The following is a 19,312-nucleotide window of genomic DNA, read 5'->3' as shown; positions in this document are numbered from 1 at the left end:
AAAAAATGAAAATACAAATATGAATATCTCGATTTAAAATTTATTTCAAAAATAAAATGATTATAATATAAAAAAACAATAATAATTTTTCTTTAATAATTAATATAATATTTGAAATTTGTAATAAGACAATTCGATTAATAGGATCCATACTTTTCTTCAAAAGGTGGTTTCTATTTCCCGGCAAAATTCAAACATAGTTAGTGGAGGATTTCTTGTTCGATGCAAAACAACGAAGCACAAGCAAAACCCAAACGTCAAAAAAGAAAATTTACAGCAGAAGAAGACTTACAAATTCAAGAGTTTGTTAATCAGCATGGAGCTAAACAATGGGATCTTCTTGCAAGTATGCTTAATAATAGAACACCTCGTCAGTGTCGTGATCGTTGGAAACACTATCTTTCACCTGATGTAGTTCATGCTAGTTGGACACTTGAAGAAGATAAAAACCTAATGCAATTGACCACTTTATTTGGTAAAAAATGGGCTGCATTGGTTAAATTCTTTCCAGGCCGAACAGACATTAATATCAAAAATCATTGGAATAAGCTTCAACGAAATTGGAAAAAGATCAACTCAAAGAATGAAAATAAACTTGTAAACGAAGCTAACACAGAAACAAACTCTAATGTAGGAGTTCTACAACAGTCCAAAATACATCCATTCTCAGAAATTGATAACCCAGAAATTTCACATGCATTGATCAATGAAGGTCCACCTCAAAATGAAATGACACCTATTGTTTTACCAGTTGTTCAAGCTGGAAGTGTTACACCTGAAGCACAAATAGATTCGATCCAGAAAAATGAAGTTGGAGCTCCTTCTGGAAATGCTTGAATTTCTTTCTTTAGTAATGATTGATATATTAAAATTTTCATTATTATCTTTATTTGTTATATTTGGATTTGTTCGATTAATCCCAACTTTTTGAGTTCATATCTGGCTTCTCGAGATTTTAAGCATCACATACAGAATGTTATTGTATATTCATTTAAAATATTTTAGCTTCATTAGTGAGATAGTTAACACAATTTATGTTTCTCCATGGAGCATTCACAAATATTATAACAACCAACTCAATTAATGTTTTTGATGTTTTTTTTTTTGATTATAAAGATTTCTTTTTCTTTTAGCTTTTTTTTTTCTTCTATTGTTTTTTCTTTCCTTAATGAATAATTAAGAATATAACATATTGTGATATTGATTAATAAGAATATAAATTAAAATAAAATATTATTATTATTACTATATAAATAATTAAAGATGAATAAAACTCGTTTTCCCTCAACAAGAAATGTCGTTTGATTAGTCACTAAAAATTTTTTATAAAGAAAAACAATTAATTAATTTTTAATAAAAAAATAATTCACACATTCTTTTTCTATTGTAAATTTTCCAATTAAGTATAAAAGCACTTTTCCTTTGCCAATTCTCCCATATCCTTCATCAACAAATTATGCAAATAATAATTATTTCTTTCCAAGAAATCAGCAATATCTCCATTGTAATGACAATCGTTATAATTTGATTGCTCGACGCTTATGAACGGGTTATTCTTTAAGTTAATTTTCATGAGTGAATAATTTCCCATTACAGCGTCAGAAATCGCTCTAATTCCATCCACGAAAATTCGATTTTTCGACAAATCCAATTCGTTTAATGAAGAATTCGAAGTGATTCCTTCAGCTATATACATAGCACCACAATCATCGATTTCACATTCAGACATTCCCACGAACAACAATGAAGTATTTACCTTTAATAAATTAGCAAAAGCCGCAAGTGCATTTGCAGTTAAGTTATTCTTATTTAAAGATATTCTTTGTAATGTATTATTCATTTGTAATGCATTACATAAAGCAGCGAAACTAACTGATGTCATTCCAACTTCATTTAATTCTATTTCTTTTATTGTTGTGTTACGCGCAAGTTTTTTAGCTAATAAAGAAATCGATTCATCATTAAAATTATTTCCGCTAAGTTTTAATACATTAATTGCAGAATTCCCCGAAATTAATTCACAAAAGAAATTAATTCCTTCGGGATCAATCATATTATATCTTAAATCAAGTGTTTCAAGTGTTTTGTTATTTAATAACGCAACTGCTAATGGCCATACTCCAACAGAACGTAATGAATTACGTGATAAATCAAGAAATTTTAATGTGTCGTTTTTTGCTAATGCTACACCAAAGAATCCTGCTGATGGAGGATTAAATCGATTCGCACCAAGTTGTAATTTCGTTAATGACTTGTTCCGATATATCATATCGCTGATATATATCGCTGCATTATCATTGATAAAATTATATGATAACGCAAGAGTTTGTAAGGATGTGTTACTACGAAGACTTCGACATAATAATTCAAGTGATTCTTGATTAAGTTGACATTTCCACAAGTAAAGTGTTTGAAGAGAACATTTCGGATCTGATAAAAGACTTCCAAGTGAATCAATCGCGCCATTACTAAGTGGATCTTGGAGAAGTAATGTTAACATAGTATGGTTACTCATAAGAGCTCGTGCTAATGCATCTGCTCCAAGTTGGTCACATCCACATTTGATAAGATCAATGCCTGTGAGAATAGTATTATTGGAAAGTGAAAGTGCTATGTCTTCAATACCTTTGTCTTTGATACCACTGTTCTCACGAAGGTCAAGATAATGAATAGGAGCATTAGCTTCAAGAGCTGAAGCAAGATATTTGGCACCAGTAGGTCCAAATGTATTTTGTCTAAGAATAAGTGAAATTGGTTCTCGATTAGGTGGCATGCCCTTCAGAATATTGGATAAAAATTGAATTGAATCATCATCGATGGAATTATTATTGATTTCAAAATATGTGATTTTGGGATTGGTAGAGAGAAGATTAAAGATCTTTCGAATGGATGTGGCAGATAGTTCGTTTTTTTGTAGGACTATTTTCGAGATAAATTGATTTTCTTGAAAAGCGCTGATTAAATCAGATGTCATCTCATCTGTTAACTTAATGGAAGACATGTTAAGAGAATTAATGATTGGGTCATTTCGACGAAGAAGGAGAATGATTTGTTGAAAACGTTTTTTCTCCATTTCTCTAAATGCTTATTTAAAAAGTGTCATTGGCTAAAGAAGAACTTTGAAGTGAATAAAAGAATCGATTTTTCACAATTCAGTTTAAGGCTGACTCACTTTCCTGTTACATTTTCCAAAAAATTATCCCGTAGTTTAAAAAGCTAGTGTTAATTAAGTTAATGGTGTATTTTGAAATTTTTCAAAAAAAAAAAAAATGGGTTTTTTAATGATCAGGGGGTCATTAATGATAATTTTGTAAGCAAAATAATTGTATTTAGATCTTTTTGAGAGTACGATAGATTCAATTTTGTTGATTATACATTATTTTTTTTGCAGTAATCCCAATTAAAATAGATGTTAAGCGGTCTATAAGAATGATATTTTAAAATCATGAGTACATTAGGAATTAAGAGTTTACCCAAACTTTTAATAGTTCTCCAAAACAGAACTATTAAGATGTGGTTAAGCCAAAAACTAAAACTTTTCATATAATATTATACCAATTTTAAACCATATCCATTTTATTTATGTGCACAATGCTTTCATTACAGCTTTATTTGCAACTTTTGTGCGCATTTTTTCATCAGTATACAAAAGTCCTTTTTCAAACAATTTCTTCAAATTTGTTACATCCGCCATATCACCAGCAAAAGCACCATCAGAACTTTTACATAGCTTCTGTACGAGCTGCGATTTTCTCACAGCTCTTGTCAAAGCATTGTTTACTATTTCATTAATTCTATTTTCTTCATGCTCAATTGAATCGTCAATGTTTACGCCGAACTTTAAGTCCTCATAAACATGTGCAAGTGCACCTCCGTGTGCGCCAAGTCGCGTAGAAACTCTCCGAAGTTCATACGCACTAAATATCTTAGAGCGAATGAGAACTTCGAATGCTGTTTCGTTAAAATCTTGGGAAGATGCAATTCGAATAGTGTTTAATGACGAAAGATGCGAAATGTTATTAAGAATTAATGAATTACGAAGCTCTATAACAGTGGGAACAAAGTTTGTATAGAGGTTTTTGCGAGAAAGTGAAGAAGAAATGATTTGGTAAAGTGATGTGTTAATTAGTGTATCGCCTGAATGTAAAAATATGACCGGGCGAATGGTGTCGGCGAAGCTGTGAAGTACAGAAAAGAAGTTATAGATGCCATAAGTGGAAATCGTATTGTCTTTGTTAAGAATTTGATCAATGGATTTTGATATCCGAAGATATGTTTGACCAAGTTGAGGGTCAAGACCTAGTGGATAGGCAATTGATTTGTTCACGCTTTTTGGATTAAGAGCTTTAAGGATATCTGCTGATAAATATGGACGAAGTTTAAGAAGACCATCAAGAAGAGATGTTTTAAGGTGCGAAATGAACTCAACTTCAGTTGGGAATTTAAATGCATCAAGATTTAAAACAAGGCGTTGTTTAGTAAAAAGATCTTCTGCAAGTAAATTAAGAGTTTGAGATTTTCCACTTTCATAAGGACCAGTAACAAACATTGTACTTCTTGATGGTAATGTTTCAACATATCGTTTGAGAGATGTGTTTAAAGTTGAAGACAACATAAATGGAATTCGAGTATTATTTCGTACAAATGTTCTCCTCATAAATAATATATAGAATAAAAAAAGAGCTGTAATTAAAAATACGCAGAATAATGTGATATTTTTCCTTGTAAAAGTATTTCCCATTACAAGGGATAATCAGCTGATGTAAAATTTGTGACGGTTTTTTTGTTTGGGTATTCTATAGTTTATGGAAAGTGGGAACTACCGAAGAAATGCTTGATCAAGCATCCAAAAGTTTGTATGTTATGGGGATTTTTCAAGGCATCTCTTATCTTTCTCAATGATGTCTTTATGCTGCTCAATTTGTTATCTTTCGTTAATATTTGATAATCTTTCATAATTTATTCTATTCTTTATGCACTTTTCGCTAACGATTTGAACTATACTTCTAAAATTTTGATTTAATCCGTTGATGTTATTATTATAATAATAAAACTTTAATAAAGGTTTTTGGGGTCCAAAAATTCCAAGATCATGTGCCTGAACCTGTACCTGAAGGTTCTTGAAATTTGAACTCCAAAAAATATAGCTTCATCGAAGAAATAATTTTATATTTGAAAAATATTCCAGACTTCATTACTAATCAATATTTCATCGTTAATACAATAAATTAAACTAAATAAATGTTATTTATCAATTTTATTAAATTTTGAGTTTTTTTTCCTCCCTCATTTAACAGTCTTTCATTCTTATTGAATATTGATAATATATATTATATATTCATAATGTATATTAATATTATTTATTATTAGTTAATATAAATAGGGTCCATTTAAGTTTTAATCGATCATAAAAAAATCCAAAAATAAAGTTTAGTTTATTTAACTACAGCCAAACAAATAAAAATTATTTTTTCATTCGAGAACACACATTTAAACTTTAAGATATTATTATCAAATTTATTATTATCATTTCTATTACTTTTTCCTTGAGTGTCTATAAACGGATTTCTTCTTTCTTTGGAATCCTCCTTCAGTTCTCTTTGCGGAAGCCTTTTGCCCTCTCAAATCCTTCTTAAATCTCTTATCGACAATTTTCACTCTTCCCGATGATACACCTTTTGGTAAGTTTGGTCTTCCTGCATCTCTTTTCTGCGTTACCACAACTTTTGGCGCAGGTTTCATTGATTTCATTCCCCTTTCGAATATTCTTTCCATAATTCTGAGCTTTGATCTTTCGTTGAGCCCTTCTTTTTCAGCGATTTCATCTGCTTTTTCTTGAAGAGATTTCATTCTTTGAAGAGCCTTCTTCTTCTTCCTTGCGCGTGCTTCGATTACTCTTTTCGTTGCAACTTGATTAATATCTCTCATATGTTGTCTCCATGCTAATACATCATCTTTCGACAAAGGTATCATTGGCCTATTATAACGTTTTTCATCACTCGCAAACCATTCAGGGATATCTCCGTCATCATGTAAATACTTATTAAATGAATCATTAATTATATCTTGGCGACGATTAGGATGTAACAATAATTCTTTCGCCATTTTGTACGCAGTTGCATCAAAATCTTTACTTGTTTGTCCCATAAGTTTCGATGATTCTTCTTCGGCTACTTGCGCAGCTTTTTCTTGAGCTTCTTCTTCGGCTTCTGTTTCTACTTCTTCACTTTCTACTTCTTCTTTGTCATTGTTTTCATCTTCATCAACAGCAGAACTATATTCATCGTCATCATCTTCGTTAAATATGGACTGGCTAAACCATTTCTTGGATTTAACTTGAGTTGGTTCTTCTGGTTCAACTATTTCAACATGACGTGCAAATTTGACGGGTCCAATATATACTCCATCTTCATCATTTGAAATTGGAGTTTTATCTTTGTGTGCCTCATAATAATCAATGTTTTCTTCCATTATTTGTTCATATGTTTTGTTTGGATCTTCTTCTTCTTCGGGTATATCTGGTGTATATATTTTTCCATATCGTATTTGTGGATCTAACATATCAGCATTAACTGGCTTGTTTTCAGTGTTCTTTTGAAGACGCTTTAATAGTTGGACTCTGAGCTTTTCTCTTCGTTTACGTTCTGCTTTTTCTTCTTTACGACGTTTTTGACGTATTGTTTCAAGCGCTTGTTTAATTTCCTCATCAGAACCAATGTCATCGCTATCAATATCTTCCGCTGGCTCTTGGATTTCAGTACCTTTGATTAATGCTTCACGCATTGTACGTCGCCACTTAAGAAGAACTTTACGATCAGCACGGCCAAGAACTTTAATGTCCTTGCAGAGTTCTTTGATTTCTGCTGTTGTTGCTGGGTGAGAAGCAGCAGCTGTTCCAAGGGGACCGTTATCAAACTTGAGAACGTTTATTACGTCCAAAATGTCAAGTGGCTTTTCTGCCTTTAAGAAGTCAGATACAGTGCATTCAGTGAAGTCCATAGCAGTAGAGGTCGTAAGTTGAGCATTTGGAGCTGCTTTGGCAGTTAATTCATCTAAATCTGTAAATACATATTGAGGATCTAGAAGCCGTGGATCAATGACAGTTGGCGCTTTATAATCTTTGCAAACTATGAACAACTCAGCAGAGGAGTCACGTGAGGCTTTTGGTTTAGTGGGAATGACTTGTTCAAAAAATTGATTTAAAACCCATAAAAGAGAATTATAGTGCTCGGAACGAAAAACTTTTGTAACAAAGGTACCGCCTTTCCTTAAGAATAACGTTGAGAATTTAACAGATGCTAAACATAAATCAAGTTGATTGGTGGAATCTGTTATCCATGCAGCACCAACATTTGGTGCACCATCGTTTAGAATCAGATCAGCTCTATTGCCCTGTATAAGTTTTCTTACTTTTGCATGAGTTTTTGGAGATAAAATATCTGCTTGAAGGGTTGTTACACGTGGAATTGGGCGTATTGGTGATAAATCAATTGAAATAATCATCGAATCTGGTGGCATATACTTTGCAGCTACTTGTGACCAACCACCTGGTGCAGCGCAGAGATCTAAACAACAATGAGAATTGCTTAAGAAGTCGAATTGTTGGTTTAGTTGAATGAGCTTGAAAGCAGCGCGTGATCTATAACCAACAGCATGTGCAAGGTGATAATATTTATCAAGACGGTGCTTGTATGCACGTGTTTTTCCCATTTTTGTACGACCAAGAACAAAATCTATTGACCGAATATTCATTCAAAATCCAAACAGACCTAGCTTTAACTCTTTTTCATGCCGATCAAAATTTTGTGGCCACTTTTTTACCTCACTTCATTGTGAAGGAATTAAGTTAACAACAATAAAAATTTAGTTCTGACTTTATTATGAATAAAACAAACAAACAAAAAGCAAAAAAGCATAACATATCATATAAAAAATCCCAAAAAAAGAAAAAAATTATATGCCAATATAATAACAATTTTAATTGAATAAGCTTATACTGGTTTAATTGAATATGTCTCTCATTTCATGAAACTCTCATGAGAGTGCGAAACTATTTCAATTACAAAAATTTTGATTGAAAATAATCACATAACAAAAAATATATAAAAAATCAATTTTTGAGCACTTTTTGGCCATCAGAATAAATTTCTTGTAAATCATTACAATTAAAAAATATAATATAATATATATCTATAGCTTCTCATTAAGCCCACGAAATTCTCATTCTTTAGCCCAAAACAGAGATTTCCAAAATATTAGTAAAACGAACTATGAGTCAAATTACCCATCGATTTTCTGACCTCTTAAATGGCCATATATGGATTTCCGCCATTTTGAGCCTCAAATATTTGTATGTATAGTGAAAGCGAAAACGGTTGAAACGATATAACACAAACAATGAGGGGTTTACAGCTAACAGTTATATGTAAACCCCAAATTCAAGCATATCGTTCCAACCGTTCTTGTGAAATTGAATTTCGTTTACTCAATAATTAAGGACAGTGGAACCATTTTCTTGAATGCATGCTTGGATTCTATTCTGCATTGCCTCAACAAGCCTATTAATTGTTTCAAGAATCCAGATATCCTGGATAATCTTCTTTAGCTCATCGATTGTTTTGCATGGTTTGGCCTCTAAGCGTTTCTTCATGATTGCCCATACTGTCTCGATTATGTTTTGATCGGGAGAGTATGGAGGCCAATCTTCCATGAAGTTCACCCCAAAGTCGTCATGTAACATGTATGTTTCATTCGATATATGGGGTTTTGCATTGTCTTGTTGCATAACCCACTTTCCAATGCCATATGCATTATCGGCGTCAGAAAATACATTACTTCCAATTATGGCATCAAACACATATGTTTCAGAGTTGACTGTGGAATCAGAAAAGGAAAGATTACTCTTAAAGTTATAGCCGAATGATATTCAATAATCTTCGTTTTGGAATGAATTTGAATCGATTCAAAATTCATAGGAATAATGAGAAAATATTATTTGTTTGGTAAAATATAATAAAATATTATTTATGTCACAATGAACCATTCGTTTTTGAATGATAAAAAATACAGATGATATAATTAAATATCAGTTATAAATCAGTTTCAAATAATGGAAAGCACGATAGAGAACGATAAAAAGCGTTGGCATTGTATCAACAGTTATTGATCGTATAATAATTTTGCATCAAATTTTTTTCCAAAACATTTGGTAAAAAATGACTTTTTCGTTTCATAATGAATCACGTTGGAGTAAGCGGTGAAGCAATTGGGGAACACGTATTTGGTTCATGTACTTCGTTGAAAAATATCACAATTCCGAGTGCGGTCACATCGATTGGGAATTATGCATTTGAATCATGTTCGCATTGGAGACATTTTCTTTTGGAGAAAGAGTGAAAATATATGAGGATTGTGCATTTTATTCATGTTCATCATTGAAAAACATTACAATTCCAAGTAATGCATTATTTTTGGGACGGCACATCGCCAACAGTGCCTCTTCTAAAGTACCAACATCATCTATTAGACGTTGGTAACAGATCAAAGAGAGACATTTGGAGATTTGGAAGCATCCAAAGGAACGCCAATTGAAGGATGACTCCTGATGCCAACGCTCACATTCACAGAATCAAACACATTCACAATTAAAAGCAGTGACCATTTGGTGGTGCTAATAAACATTTTTAGACGATTTTTTAATAAATAAAACATTGGAAGTGTCTTTTGTTCAACCTCATGGGTAGGATATCAGTGTGTTTTTTTTAAAGCAATTTAATCGTCTTTTTAACTTTTTGTATTACCGATAAACTCAATTTATTCGGTTTTCTCCAACTTCGAAAAAAAATCCACTGCTGAAATGCATAAATTTTCACGATGACTGTTAAAAAATTGAACACCCGGAAATATCTCCCCTGGGACTGTCCCCTGGGGACATCTGAATTAACCCATTGATAAAATAACCATCTCATCACCAAGGTCAACTTGCAAGCAAGTTTCACAACAAATGAGCAGTTTAGAAAAATCAATTAAAATATCGACTATTGCAATAATCAAACATGAATTACATTTTTTTTTTCAAACCACCCAAAAGGAGACCTCAAATGACTCAAGCATGCTTGGATAGAAGACTTACTTTCGCTTATTCTATGTTACAAAACGAGGGAAAAAATAAAAAAATTGTGTTTAGTGATGTTTGTAAAATCCAATTTTGTCCAGATAATTCATATTGATGGAGAAAACATGGCAGTAAATTGAAAATATTTATGTGAATGAAACAAAACAGCCAAAAAAATCATGATTTTCGGTGCAATTGGTATAAATTATAAGTCAGAGTTTGTTGTCTCCCCAGTTGAAATTGATGCTGAGCAGTACTGTCATAATGTTCAACTACTTGGAATCTTGAACAGAAAAGATGAATATTATTTAATGCAAGACAATGCTCCTTATCATGTGGCAAAAGAAACAATGTTATGGTTAAGAAAACGAACCAACTTACTTGGTATCTGGTCTGTAAACAGTCCAGACTTGAATCCAATATAAGTAGTATGGGCAATGCTCAAAGAATGATTATCCAAACAATCAGAACCACAAACGATTGATGAAATGATAAATTTATGCCGTCATTTATGGAATAATATACTAACAATGGAACAAGTAAATGCTTTAACTAGACAATCTGATTCAAGACTTAAGTATTGTATTTCAAATGTAAAAATGTGTATAAATGAATATATTAAAATAAATACTTTCCCTTATAATGGGCCCATACCTCAATGTGAAAATGAGCTTCAAATTATTGATGATGCTCAACTTATTTTGAAATTTGATCCAAGCATCAATCTCTCTAAAGATTCGACTATAATGCTAGAGCAGTTATAGATCTGAGAAACAAGCATAGAGCAGCAATCAGCACATGGACAGATGAAGAGGACAAATTGCTATGCCAATTTGTTTTAGAAAATGGAAAAGAATGGTCTTTACCTAATTGTCTTCCTTGATAAATTCAGTTCGCATTCATAACAAATATATAATGTAATTTCTCTTTTCTTTGATTCGCTTATTGCATAAGGTGTTTTAAAAATTGCAAATTGATCTTCAATATATAATGTAAATCGATCAAATCTAATTTTACCAACTTGCTCTGCAATAAAATTGATAAATTCTGGAGGGGTTTTTTCTTCTATGTTCATCTCTCATTCAAAACATAAATATTAATTGGACGGTTATACACCGCTTTTGAATAGAAATGTATCCAATTTCAAACTGTCATTGTGATTGGCATTGATAATGTGTGTAGATGATATTAGTTATGCATATTGATCTGTTTTTGATTTTTTTAATGTGATCACAAGTCGGCCGTTTAAATCGATATCAACGTCTTATCTATCCAAATTAATCCACTCTGAAACTCTCATAAAAACATAAAGAAATTATGCACATTCCTTGAATTTGTTTGAGATCGTTTGTGATTCAATCAGGCATTTTCTCAATTATTTCTTGTAAAATTGGAAGTTTCGCATTATGAAATTTTTTTCCTTGCATTACTCTCTGAAGTCCATGAACATAATGGGTAGGGTCTTGATTTTGTGTAATGTTCGGAAGATTGCTCATTATTCTCAATTTATATGAAAATGCAGCAATGAATTGCCGAATGTAATTATATGTCGTACTAGGATGTGTTGAACGATTAAATTCGATAAATGCCCGTATTTCAGCTTCTGTGAGAGCATAAGGAGAAAAAATTAAAGGGATTGTCATAACTAAATTCTCATATCTTCTAAGTTGTGCTTCATAATTTTTTTTTTGTATTTGGAGCGATTGATTATGTTTCAACATCTTTTGAAAGATTAAGATATGCTTGAGAGTCCATTGCTCGAGTGAAGTGAAGTCATTCTAAAATTGAGTTTACATATCGAATTTATTGAATTTTATAATACAATCATTTCAGAGCATAACTCAAAAAGCTCTGGACATATCGATAATGTCTCATAAGACTTCACAATTATAGGGGGTGCTAAAAGTTATGACCCCCCGTTTTTCGATGAATAAAAAAGATATATTTTTTTTATTGACTTTTATTTATGAAAGTACTCTCCTTTATTCTCAATCATTCATTCAAGTCTTTTTATCCATGCTTCAAACACCATTTGAAGCTCTTCTCATAAGTGACACCGTCGAATATGCGTATAATTTCATTTTTTAAATCTTCTTCTGAATTTATATCCACACCCTTTAGGTTTTCCTTTGCCATTCCAAAAAACCAAAAATCGCATTGGCTTATATCTAGTGAATAATGTGGGTGAGGGATTCTATTAATTTTTTCTTCTCTTAATTTTTGAGTAACAAGTGACCCATAATGAATTGGGGTGTTATCCATATGTATCTTTATGTTTTACAAATGTGGCTGCTTCTTGTCATAGTCAACATTTTCATGAAATTGTGGAATAATATAATCAATGAAGTATTGTTGATTAAATTTTCAATTAGGAGGTAATGTATCAATACATAGCATTTTCGTCCCATTGAAGAAAATTGTAATCATTGTTTTTTTGGATTGAATTTTCTTAGATACTATCGGTGGCACCTGATCACGTGATTCAGCATACATTTCTCTATATTCATATTCATAAAAGAACCACGACTCGTCACCAGTCATAATTGTATTAAATAAGTTTTTTCTGGCTTTGATCAATTCTTCTAAAATTTATTTGGAATACTCGACCCTTTTTTTCATATAGTTCTCGGATAGCATATGGGTGATCCACCTTCTTCGATACTTTTTTAAACAAAGGTCATTAATTAAAACAGATTTAATACAATTTGATGAATGACCTAGTTCTGCTGCAATATATTATGCGGATAAGAATGGTTGTTCTTCAAGCATTTCTCTGATTTGATCAATTATATTAATTTTAGGCCTTCCACTCCTTGGTAAATCATTACAACTTAGGTCACCTGAAGAAAATTTTTTACATCAGCGTTTGACACTTGAAAGTTAGATATTAGATTGAGGGAGAGCAGTACTTATTATCCTATTAATTGATTGATATCCCATTCTTTGCAGAAAATAATATTTGACAACAATTTTGAGCTCCGACTTTTCCATTAAATTTTGTGATTAAAAATAGTGACGATTTTGAATGGGGGAAAAAATTCAATCACTTATATTTCAATATGTAAATAAAATTTTTAAAAAATATTTAAACATGCATTAAGTTTATACATTATAGGTTTTATTTATATATAATTTATTTTTCTAGATCAAGAGGAGATCAAGAAAAGGGGGTGGGGTCAGGACTTTTTGCACCCCCTATATATTTAATGAATGTTGAGAATGTTTTTCGGTTAGCACTTTTTCGCCCTGCGGTTTTTTTGGTTATCATCAAAATCATTGAATTTTGTTGTCACTTTTTTGCCCTGTATTTACGATTTTCCTTTTTTTATTTTTTTTCATGTTGAAAAATCTGATTAGAATGTTGAGTCATGTTCTGATTAAAATGTTGGATCATATGTTCGTTTTTTGAGTAAATAATTCCAATAAATATAAATTGAAGTTACGTAAAGAAATACGAGATCTTTTAAATAAAAAATTAGTAGAAAAGGGAGTTAATATTGAAGATATTTCTAACTCATTTAAATCATCAATTTCAGGATAAATCGAAAATTCTTGAAACTATTGACCTTTATTATTAAAACCAACCAATGCTATACATTCTTGTTCGCCATCAATATTAACTCTAAAAGATACCTGATTTTTATTAAAATTTCCTGTTTCACATCCATGAACATATTCACATGAAATTTTATTACTTCTAATTTCATTGTTACATTAGATGACATTTGATTATTGACCTCAAATGGAGTAAAAAATTTTTGTAGTACTAAGAATTTGTCTGTTATATGAATACATTGCAATTTCCCAATGTTATTTTCGTTATTAAAAATTAATACAAGATATGATAAATTTACTACATATATATTTGTTGCATTATTAAAATTAATATTCATTTTTTTAGTTAATTTATGCGATTTAATTATCAAAGAAAATAATATGTATGATATAAATATTGTGATATGGCATATTCAAATATTTCTTGAATATCATCAGGTTTTGTAGAAATTGTTGCTGATCTTGGAAGAATTGGTGTTAATTCAGCTATTTGTTCCCAATATGTGGAGTTCCAATTATTTTACAATGTAATGGAATGTACTATTTATCTTTATATGTTGAATAATAAACATTTAAATTGTATGTGTATCGCTTTGTTGAGAAATCATAAATTTCCAAAGTGAAATCAAATGGTATTAATATTGCATCAATATTTATAGTAATCATAAAAGTCGAAGAAAATGAAGTCTTGGCATTTCTTCAACTGATGGCATGTTTACAATCATATGGTCTTTAAATGTTTTAAGTTCTGGTTTTTTGATGTATTTCCTTCAAGACTTTTAATACTTGCAAAATATTTTAAATCTTCACATGATAATTTTTAAAATGAAAAGAAATGGAAGAAGATAGAACTAATAAAATTTTAGAACATAGATTAAATTTTCAGCGAAAGAAAGAATATTTTGTTAAGTTGAAAAATTATGAAATTATTCTTATCAATCATCAGTATGGTTAACAGGCAAAGACATCAAGCAAAATAAAAATGGTAGGCAAAAATTAAAAGAATACAAATCAAATGAATCTCTTCAAAGGACAACACAACCATTTTATGATCCAGCTTATGATATACCTGATAAAATGGTAAAATTTGAAGATGGAAAATTTGTAACAAAATGGTCTCATCTTTCATATGAAGATTTAACATTAGAAACGTACTTGAACAAGCCTTTCCTGGTAGCTCATAGAACTAGAATTACAACAAATTTTCCAACGTTTCAAATCCTAATTACAAGCATCTTAGGTTTCAAGAACTTGATCAATTAAATTATTTTTTTTTAAATTAAATTCATCAATTGTTCCTTCAATATCAGATGAATTTACAGATGGCACAAAATTTTCTACAGCGTCACTTGTACAATTACTTCATAACCAATATAATGATGCAGGACCATTTCTTTTTTTTTATTTGATAATGATAATAATTTACGTAATTGTATGATTATTATCAAAGTAGTAAAACCATGTTTTCATTGCAATGTGATGGTATCGGACGTAATCGTTCGATTATTCGCAAGCTTGATTTTTATAAATCTGAAGATATATTAAAATAACATATGTTATTTATCAAACGAGAAACTTTAGAAGAAGACATACAATACTTCTCAAATATTCATTTCCGTATAACCTTTTTTATTACTTCACAGACAAAATTAATGATGATATAAATCTCACTGAACATGATAAGTTATAACTTTCTTCCTAACAATTTATTCTGTCGACGATACAGGCAATTTATGACAATTTTTTAACAGAGGATGTCAAAGATAGTGTAACCTTCTCAATTCAAACGCAAAATGCACTTAAGGAATTTTCAAGTATTTGTCCTCCAGAAGCAATTACTGACTACAAATCCAAAATCAACTATTATGCCATAGAATGTCCGTTAACAAATTTCCAAAAGATGATACGTAATAAATTAGTATACGATGGCTTATAAAGATGATATTCTTGAAGGATATTTCTTACGACTTTATAACGCGTTGTATTATACTTTTCAGCACCCATTTATGATACCTTCAATTGAACATGATTTTGTAATGAAGGACTTGTTGGTCCATCATATAAAATGAGAATCATAGAATACATATTAAATAATTCTCTTAATGAACAATCTAGAGTTTTAATATTAACCACGATTCCATTTATTTATAATTTATTGAAAGATTTCCGACTAACTTCTCGACAACATAAACCCATTACACGTGTTTACCTATATTCCAGTTGATAACATGGCTTGGTTCACTGAAATTATTGATAATTGTGGGGATACCCCAGTATTCAAAATTTGGATAGAGGGAAAGGAAGAGGAGGCCTTCGAGGGAAATACTCCAACCCCGCCTTTCGCAAAGGCATTTAGGTCACCAAACTCTGTGAGAAAAGGTGCTTCGATATCGAAGTCCTGATGCATTTTCATTGACAAATCCAATTGTTATTTATTTGTTACAATTGTTGCCTCAAGCTAAAAATTTGAAAAGATATATATTCCATAATTTGGATAATAGCCCGATTAATTATGTTTTTAAATAGTTTATTAGATAATGAAGTAGAAGAAGAAGTATAAATAAAACATATGTTTTATAAACAAGAATGCGCTTCGCATTGTGTATGCTTATGTTCAAAATCGCAATTTCTTTCTGTTTTAGGAAAAATATAAACGTTCATCATATCGGTATTATTTCACGCCACATGTCAGATAACATAACGTCATCTCAATGAATTTGGAGAAAATTTACCATAACCTCTTATATCCATAATTATTTTTGTTACACAACAAAATGTACTCTAACCTTAATGCTTTACAAGGTACTAATGAAACTTTGGGATATGAAGAACTTATTCCAAATCATGATTCGAATGAAGCACAAAATTTCAGTAAAATTTTATATGTGCTTGCAAGTCTTATTGATAGAGAAGCTTATGATCAAGTAAATTCAATAAGTAATGATATACTTATTAACCATCCAAATGATATCCAAAAATTTTGTTTTTTACTTGCAAATCCTAGCAACCCGAATGAAACTAGACGTTATTCAGCAAAAATTATATCATATTTATTAAATCCCGCAACGCCAGAGCGCCGAAATATTCTTGTAAATAATATATGGTCTCTTAATGGGTTTATTCCTAACCTCAAAAGGTTAATTACCACCACAATTGGTGAAAACGACACTGTTATTCGAAATGTTTCGTGCCAAATTTATTCTTATATATTTGGAATTGAAGGAGGTCAATGGGTTGATGGTATTCAAGAAATTTTCAGTAGTCTTTCCACATCCAATTCCAGTATTCTCACTTCTTTTTTTCAATATTTATTCTAACATTCTCAATTTACCCAACTTTGAAAGTGAGCTTAAAACAGATGCGCACATTCCAATCTATGCCAACATTTTTTGATGCCTCTTTCAAAATATTGAGTATTCCAGATCAAATTTCTGAAGTTCGTGAATCTGCATGTGATGCCATATATTTTACCATTCTTCATCTTTCGGACAAGATAATTGATGACAATGCCGAAGTAAAAATTTCGATAATTCTTCAAAGCATTCAATCGTCACTTTTCACACCAAACATAAAACTCTTTGAAACACTTCATAACATTATGCTTCTTCTCATTAAGAAATATTATCCACTTTCGCCAAGTTTTATGGGCATTATAAGCAATTGCGTATTAAGAGGAATGGCCATGAGCAATCCCGAGCATCAATGCGTGTCAATCACGTTTTGGCAAGACCTTGCGCAGTTCGAATATGCGTATCAAAATCGGCCGACATTTAAATGCGATCTTTTACATTTATCACGAACAGTCATTGAAAATTACTTCGAAATCTTCATTAACATTTTACAGTCAATTGATCCTAACGATGTTTCAATTGAAGATCCCGGTGATAAGCTTCCGCATATGCGTGCAACTACTGCGTTACAGTCCATTTATAAAGTAGAGCCCGAAATAGTATTTGAGAAATGTTCGCAAACAATAATAAATTTGATTAAAGAGCAGCAAAGTTGGGTACATTGTCATACAGCTTTGCTGCTTATTTATTCGATATTAGAACACCCAATTAATAATGTAATATTTTTACCATTTTTAGGTAACGTTTTTGATTATGTTATAGACTTTTGTACTCCAAAATATTGCGCACACTTACGAGAAACAGCGTAATTTGTACTTTCGATGATATTAAAGTTTTATCCAACATTTATAAATAATGCAAATGATTCAGCACAAAGATTCGAAGTAATAATAGGAATTATACCATTAGTAAATGAACTGCAATCAGAACAAATGCCACTGATAATCATTGAACGATATTCCTTATTATTAAATTATTTAGTTGGCGCATTATTGATACCGAAATCCTTCGAAAGAATTTATTTAATGTTACAAATTATGTTAAGTTATGTTATAGGAATTGAAGATGAAGAAAGTAAAATAACAAATGCTATTTCATGTGTCACTGAATCAATATGTAGTTTAATATCGCATATGAATAATAGTAATAACGACCAATTACTTGAATTGTTTATACAGACATGTGACACATTAAGTAAATCAAATGAATTCATAAGCTCCGAAATCATTAAGTGTACATATCAATCAGGGATATGTTCAATAATTACAGAATTCATATTAAAACTTAAGACGCATATTACACAAGAAATATGTCATTGTGTTATACAATTAATATTTGATTTGTTACAAACGTAATATTATGTTATATATGAAGAAGGCTTAATGACATTAGCAGCATTAGTCAAATGTTTGCCGCAGTATCTTACTGTCGAACAAATAAATTATTGTTTAACATTGACACAACAATGCTTAATGGCACAAAACAACAAAGTAATTTACGCAAGTGCCATTTTAATAGAACAATTATTCATAAATTGTAATGTGCAAATGATGCAAATCTTTGACGTAATGTTTGTTACATTGTTTAACATAGTGATGAACAGTTCTGACAAAAGAGATGTTCAACCATTTGTGCGACAATGTTCGACGTAAGTAATGTTCAGCAACAACAACATTGCAAACAATTGGAACAAATTTTAATTACATTTAGAGATATATCGAAATGTTTAAACATCGAAAATGATGAAGATGTAAAATATGCAAATCATTTGTATACTTCGTTATGTAATTGTAACAGAGCTTATGCGAAGATGTTTTATGCAGCAAATGATACGAATATAGAAAGATTGCAACTGATCGAGTTCGATAATTTTGCTGCGAGTGTCTTGTTAATTGGGAAATATAACATCGACGACGAACTCATTATGGCATTTGTGCATGCATCAAGGCAATACCGCCAGCACTGCTCGAGGAAATTCAACCCATACATAAATAGAAGAAATATTCACGACGTAATAGCAATCGGATACAAAAGAATAAATAACCTTAAGTTATTAAAAGAAGCAAGAAATGTTATGCAATATATTAGGTCATGATGAAGCAGCGCAACAAATGATAAATCATTTAAAAAGGTAAAAATATCTTCAGACCTAATAAAATTTTTTTTTTTTTTTTTATTTCAATTCTGTGATTAAAAATTGATTTCGAAATAATTTATGAAAAAATAATTTGAATTTATTTGTCAAAAACTTGTTAAACATTAAATGTTGAATATATCAATTTTTGCTTTGGTA

At 30.8% G+C, this 19,312-nt stretch overlaps 6 protein-coding genes across 6 annotated transcripts; 2 read left to right on the top strand and 4 right to left on the bottom strand.

Annotated features, from left to right (window-relative positions):
- Nucleotides 1-222: 222 nt before the first annotated feature.
- Nucleotides 223-837, top strand: GO595_009137 (Myb-like DNA-binding domain containing protein; the record flags this gene model as incomplete). The annotated part of the gene is made up of 1 exon (XM_067922789.1): nucleotides 223-837. One exon carries the CDS (start codon nucleotides 223-225, stop codon nucleotides 835-837), a length of 615 nt encoding a protein of 204 aa, XP_067770655.1.
- Nucleotides 838-1,399: 562 nt separating this feature from the next.
- On the bottom strand, nucleotides 1,400-2,773 carry GO595_009136 (Leucine Rich Repeat family protein; the record flags this gene model as incomplete). The annotated part of the gene is made up of 1 exon (XM_067922788.1): nucleotides 1,400-2,773. The coding sequence occupies one exon, from the start codon at nucleotides 2,771-2,773 to the stop codon at nucleotides 1,400-1,402; it is 1,374 nt and encodes a 457-aa protein (XP_067770654.1).
- An 807-nt stretch (nucleotides 2,774-3,580) lies between these two features.
- GO595_009135 (uncharacterized protein) lies at nucleotides 3,581-4,615 on the bottom strand (the record flags this gene model as incomplete). The annotated part of the gene is made up of 1 exon (XM_067922787.1): nucleotides 3,581-4,615. One exon carries the CDS (start codon nucleotides 4,613-4,615, stop codon nucleotides 3,581-3,583), a length of 1,035 nt encoding a protein of 344 aa, XP_067770653.1.
- Nucleotides 4,616-5,535: 920 nt separating this feature from the next.
- Nucleotides 5,536-7,710, bottom strand: GO595_009134 (AdoMet-dependent rRNA methyltransferase spb1; the record flags this gene model as incomplete). The annotated part of the gene is made up of 1 exon (XM_067922786.1): nucleotides 5,536-7,710. One exon carries the CDS (start codon nucleotides 7,708-7,710, stop codon nucleotides 5,536-5,538), a length of 2,175 nt encoding a protein of 724 aa, XP_067770652.1.
- Nucleotides 7,711-8,485: 775 nt separating this feature from the next.
- On the bottom strand, nucleotides 8,486-8,785 carry GO595_009133 (Transposable element Tcb1 transposase; the record flags this gene model as incomplete). Its single annotated transcript, XM_067922785.1, has 1 exon — nucleotides 8,486-8,785. The coding sequence occupies one exon, from the start codon at nucleotides 8,783-8,785 to the stop codon at nucleotides 8,486-8,488; it is 300 nt and encodes a 99-aa protein (XP_067770651.1).
- An 8,482-nt stretch (nucleotides 8,786-17,267) lies between these two features.
- GO595_009132 (uncharacterized protein) lies at nucleotides 17,268-17,828 on the top strand (the record flags this gene model as incomplete). The annotated part of the gene is made up of 1 exon (XM_067922784.1): nucleotides 17,268-17,828. The coding sequence occupies one exon, from the start codon at nucleotides 17,268-17,270 to the stop codon at nucleotides 17,826-17,828; it is 561 nt and encodes a 186-aa protein (XP_067770650.1).
- Nucleotides 17,829-19,312: the final 1,484 nt, after the last annotated feature.

This window comes from Histomonas meleagridis, assembly GCF_020186115.1.
Source record: "Histomonas meleagridis strain 2922-C6/04-10x chromosome Unknown contig_86, whole genome shotgun sequence".
Lineage (NCBI taxonomy): Eukaryota > Parabasalia > Tritrichomonadida > Dientamoebidae > Histomonas > Histomonas meleagridis.
Note: the sequence above shows the minus strand (reverse complement) of the source record. Positions and strands in the feature narration are given on the sequence as shown.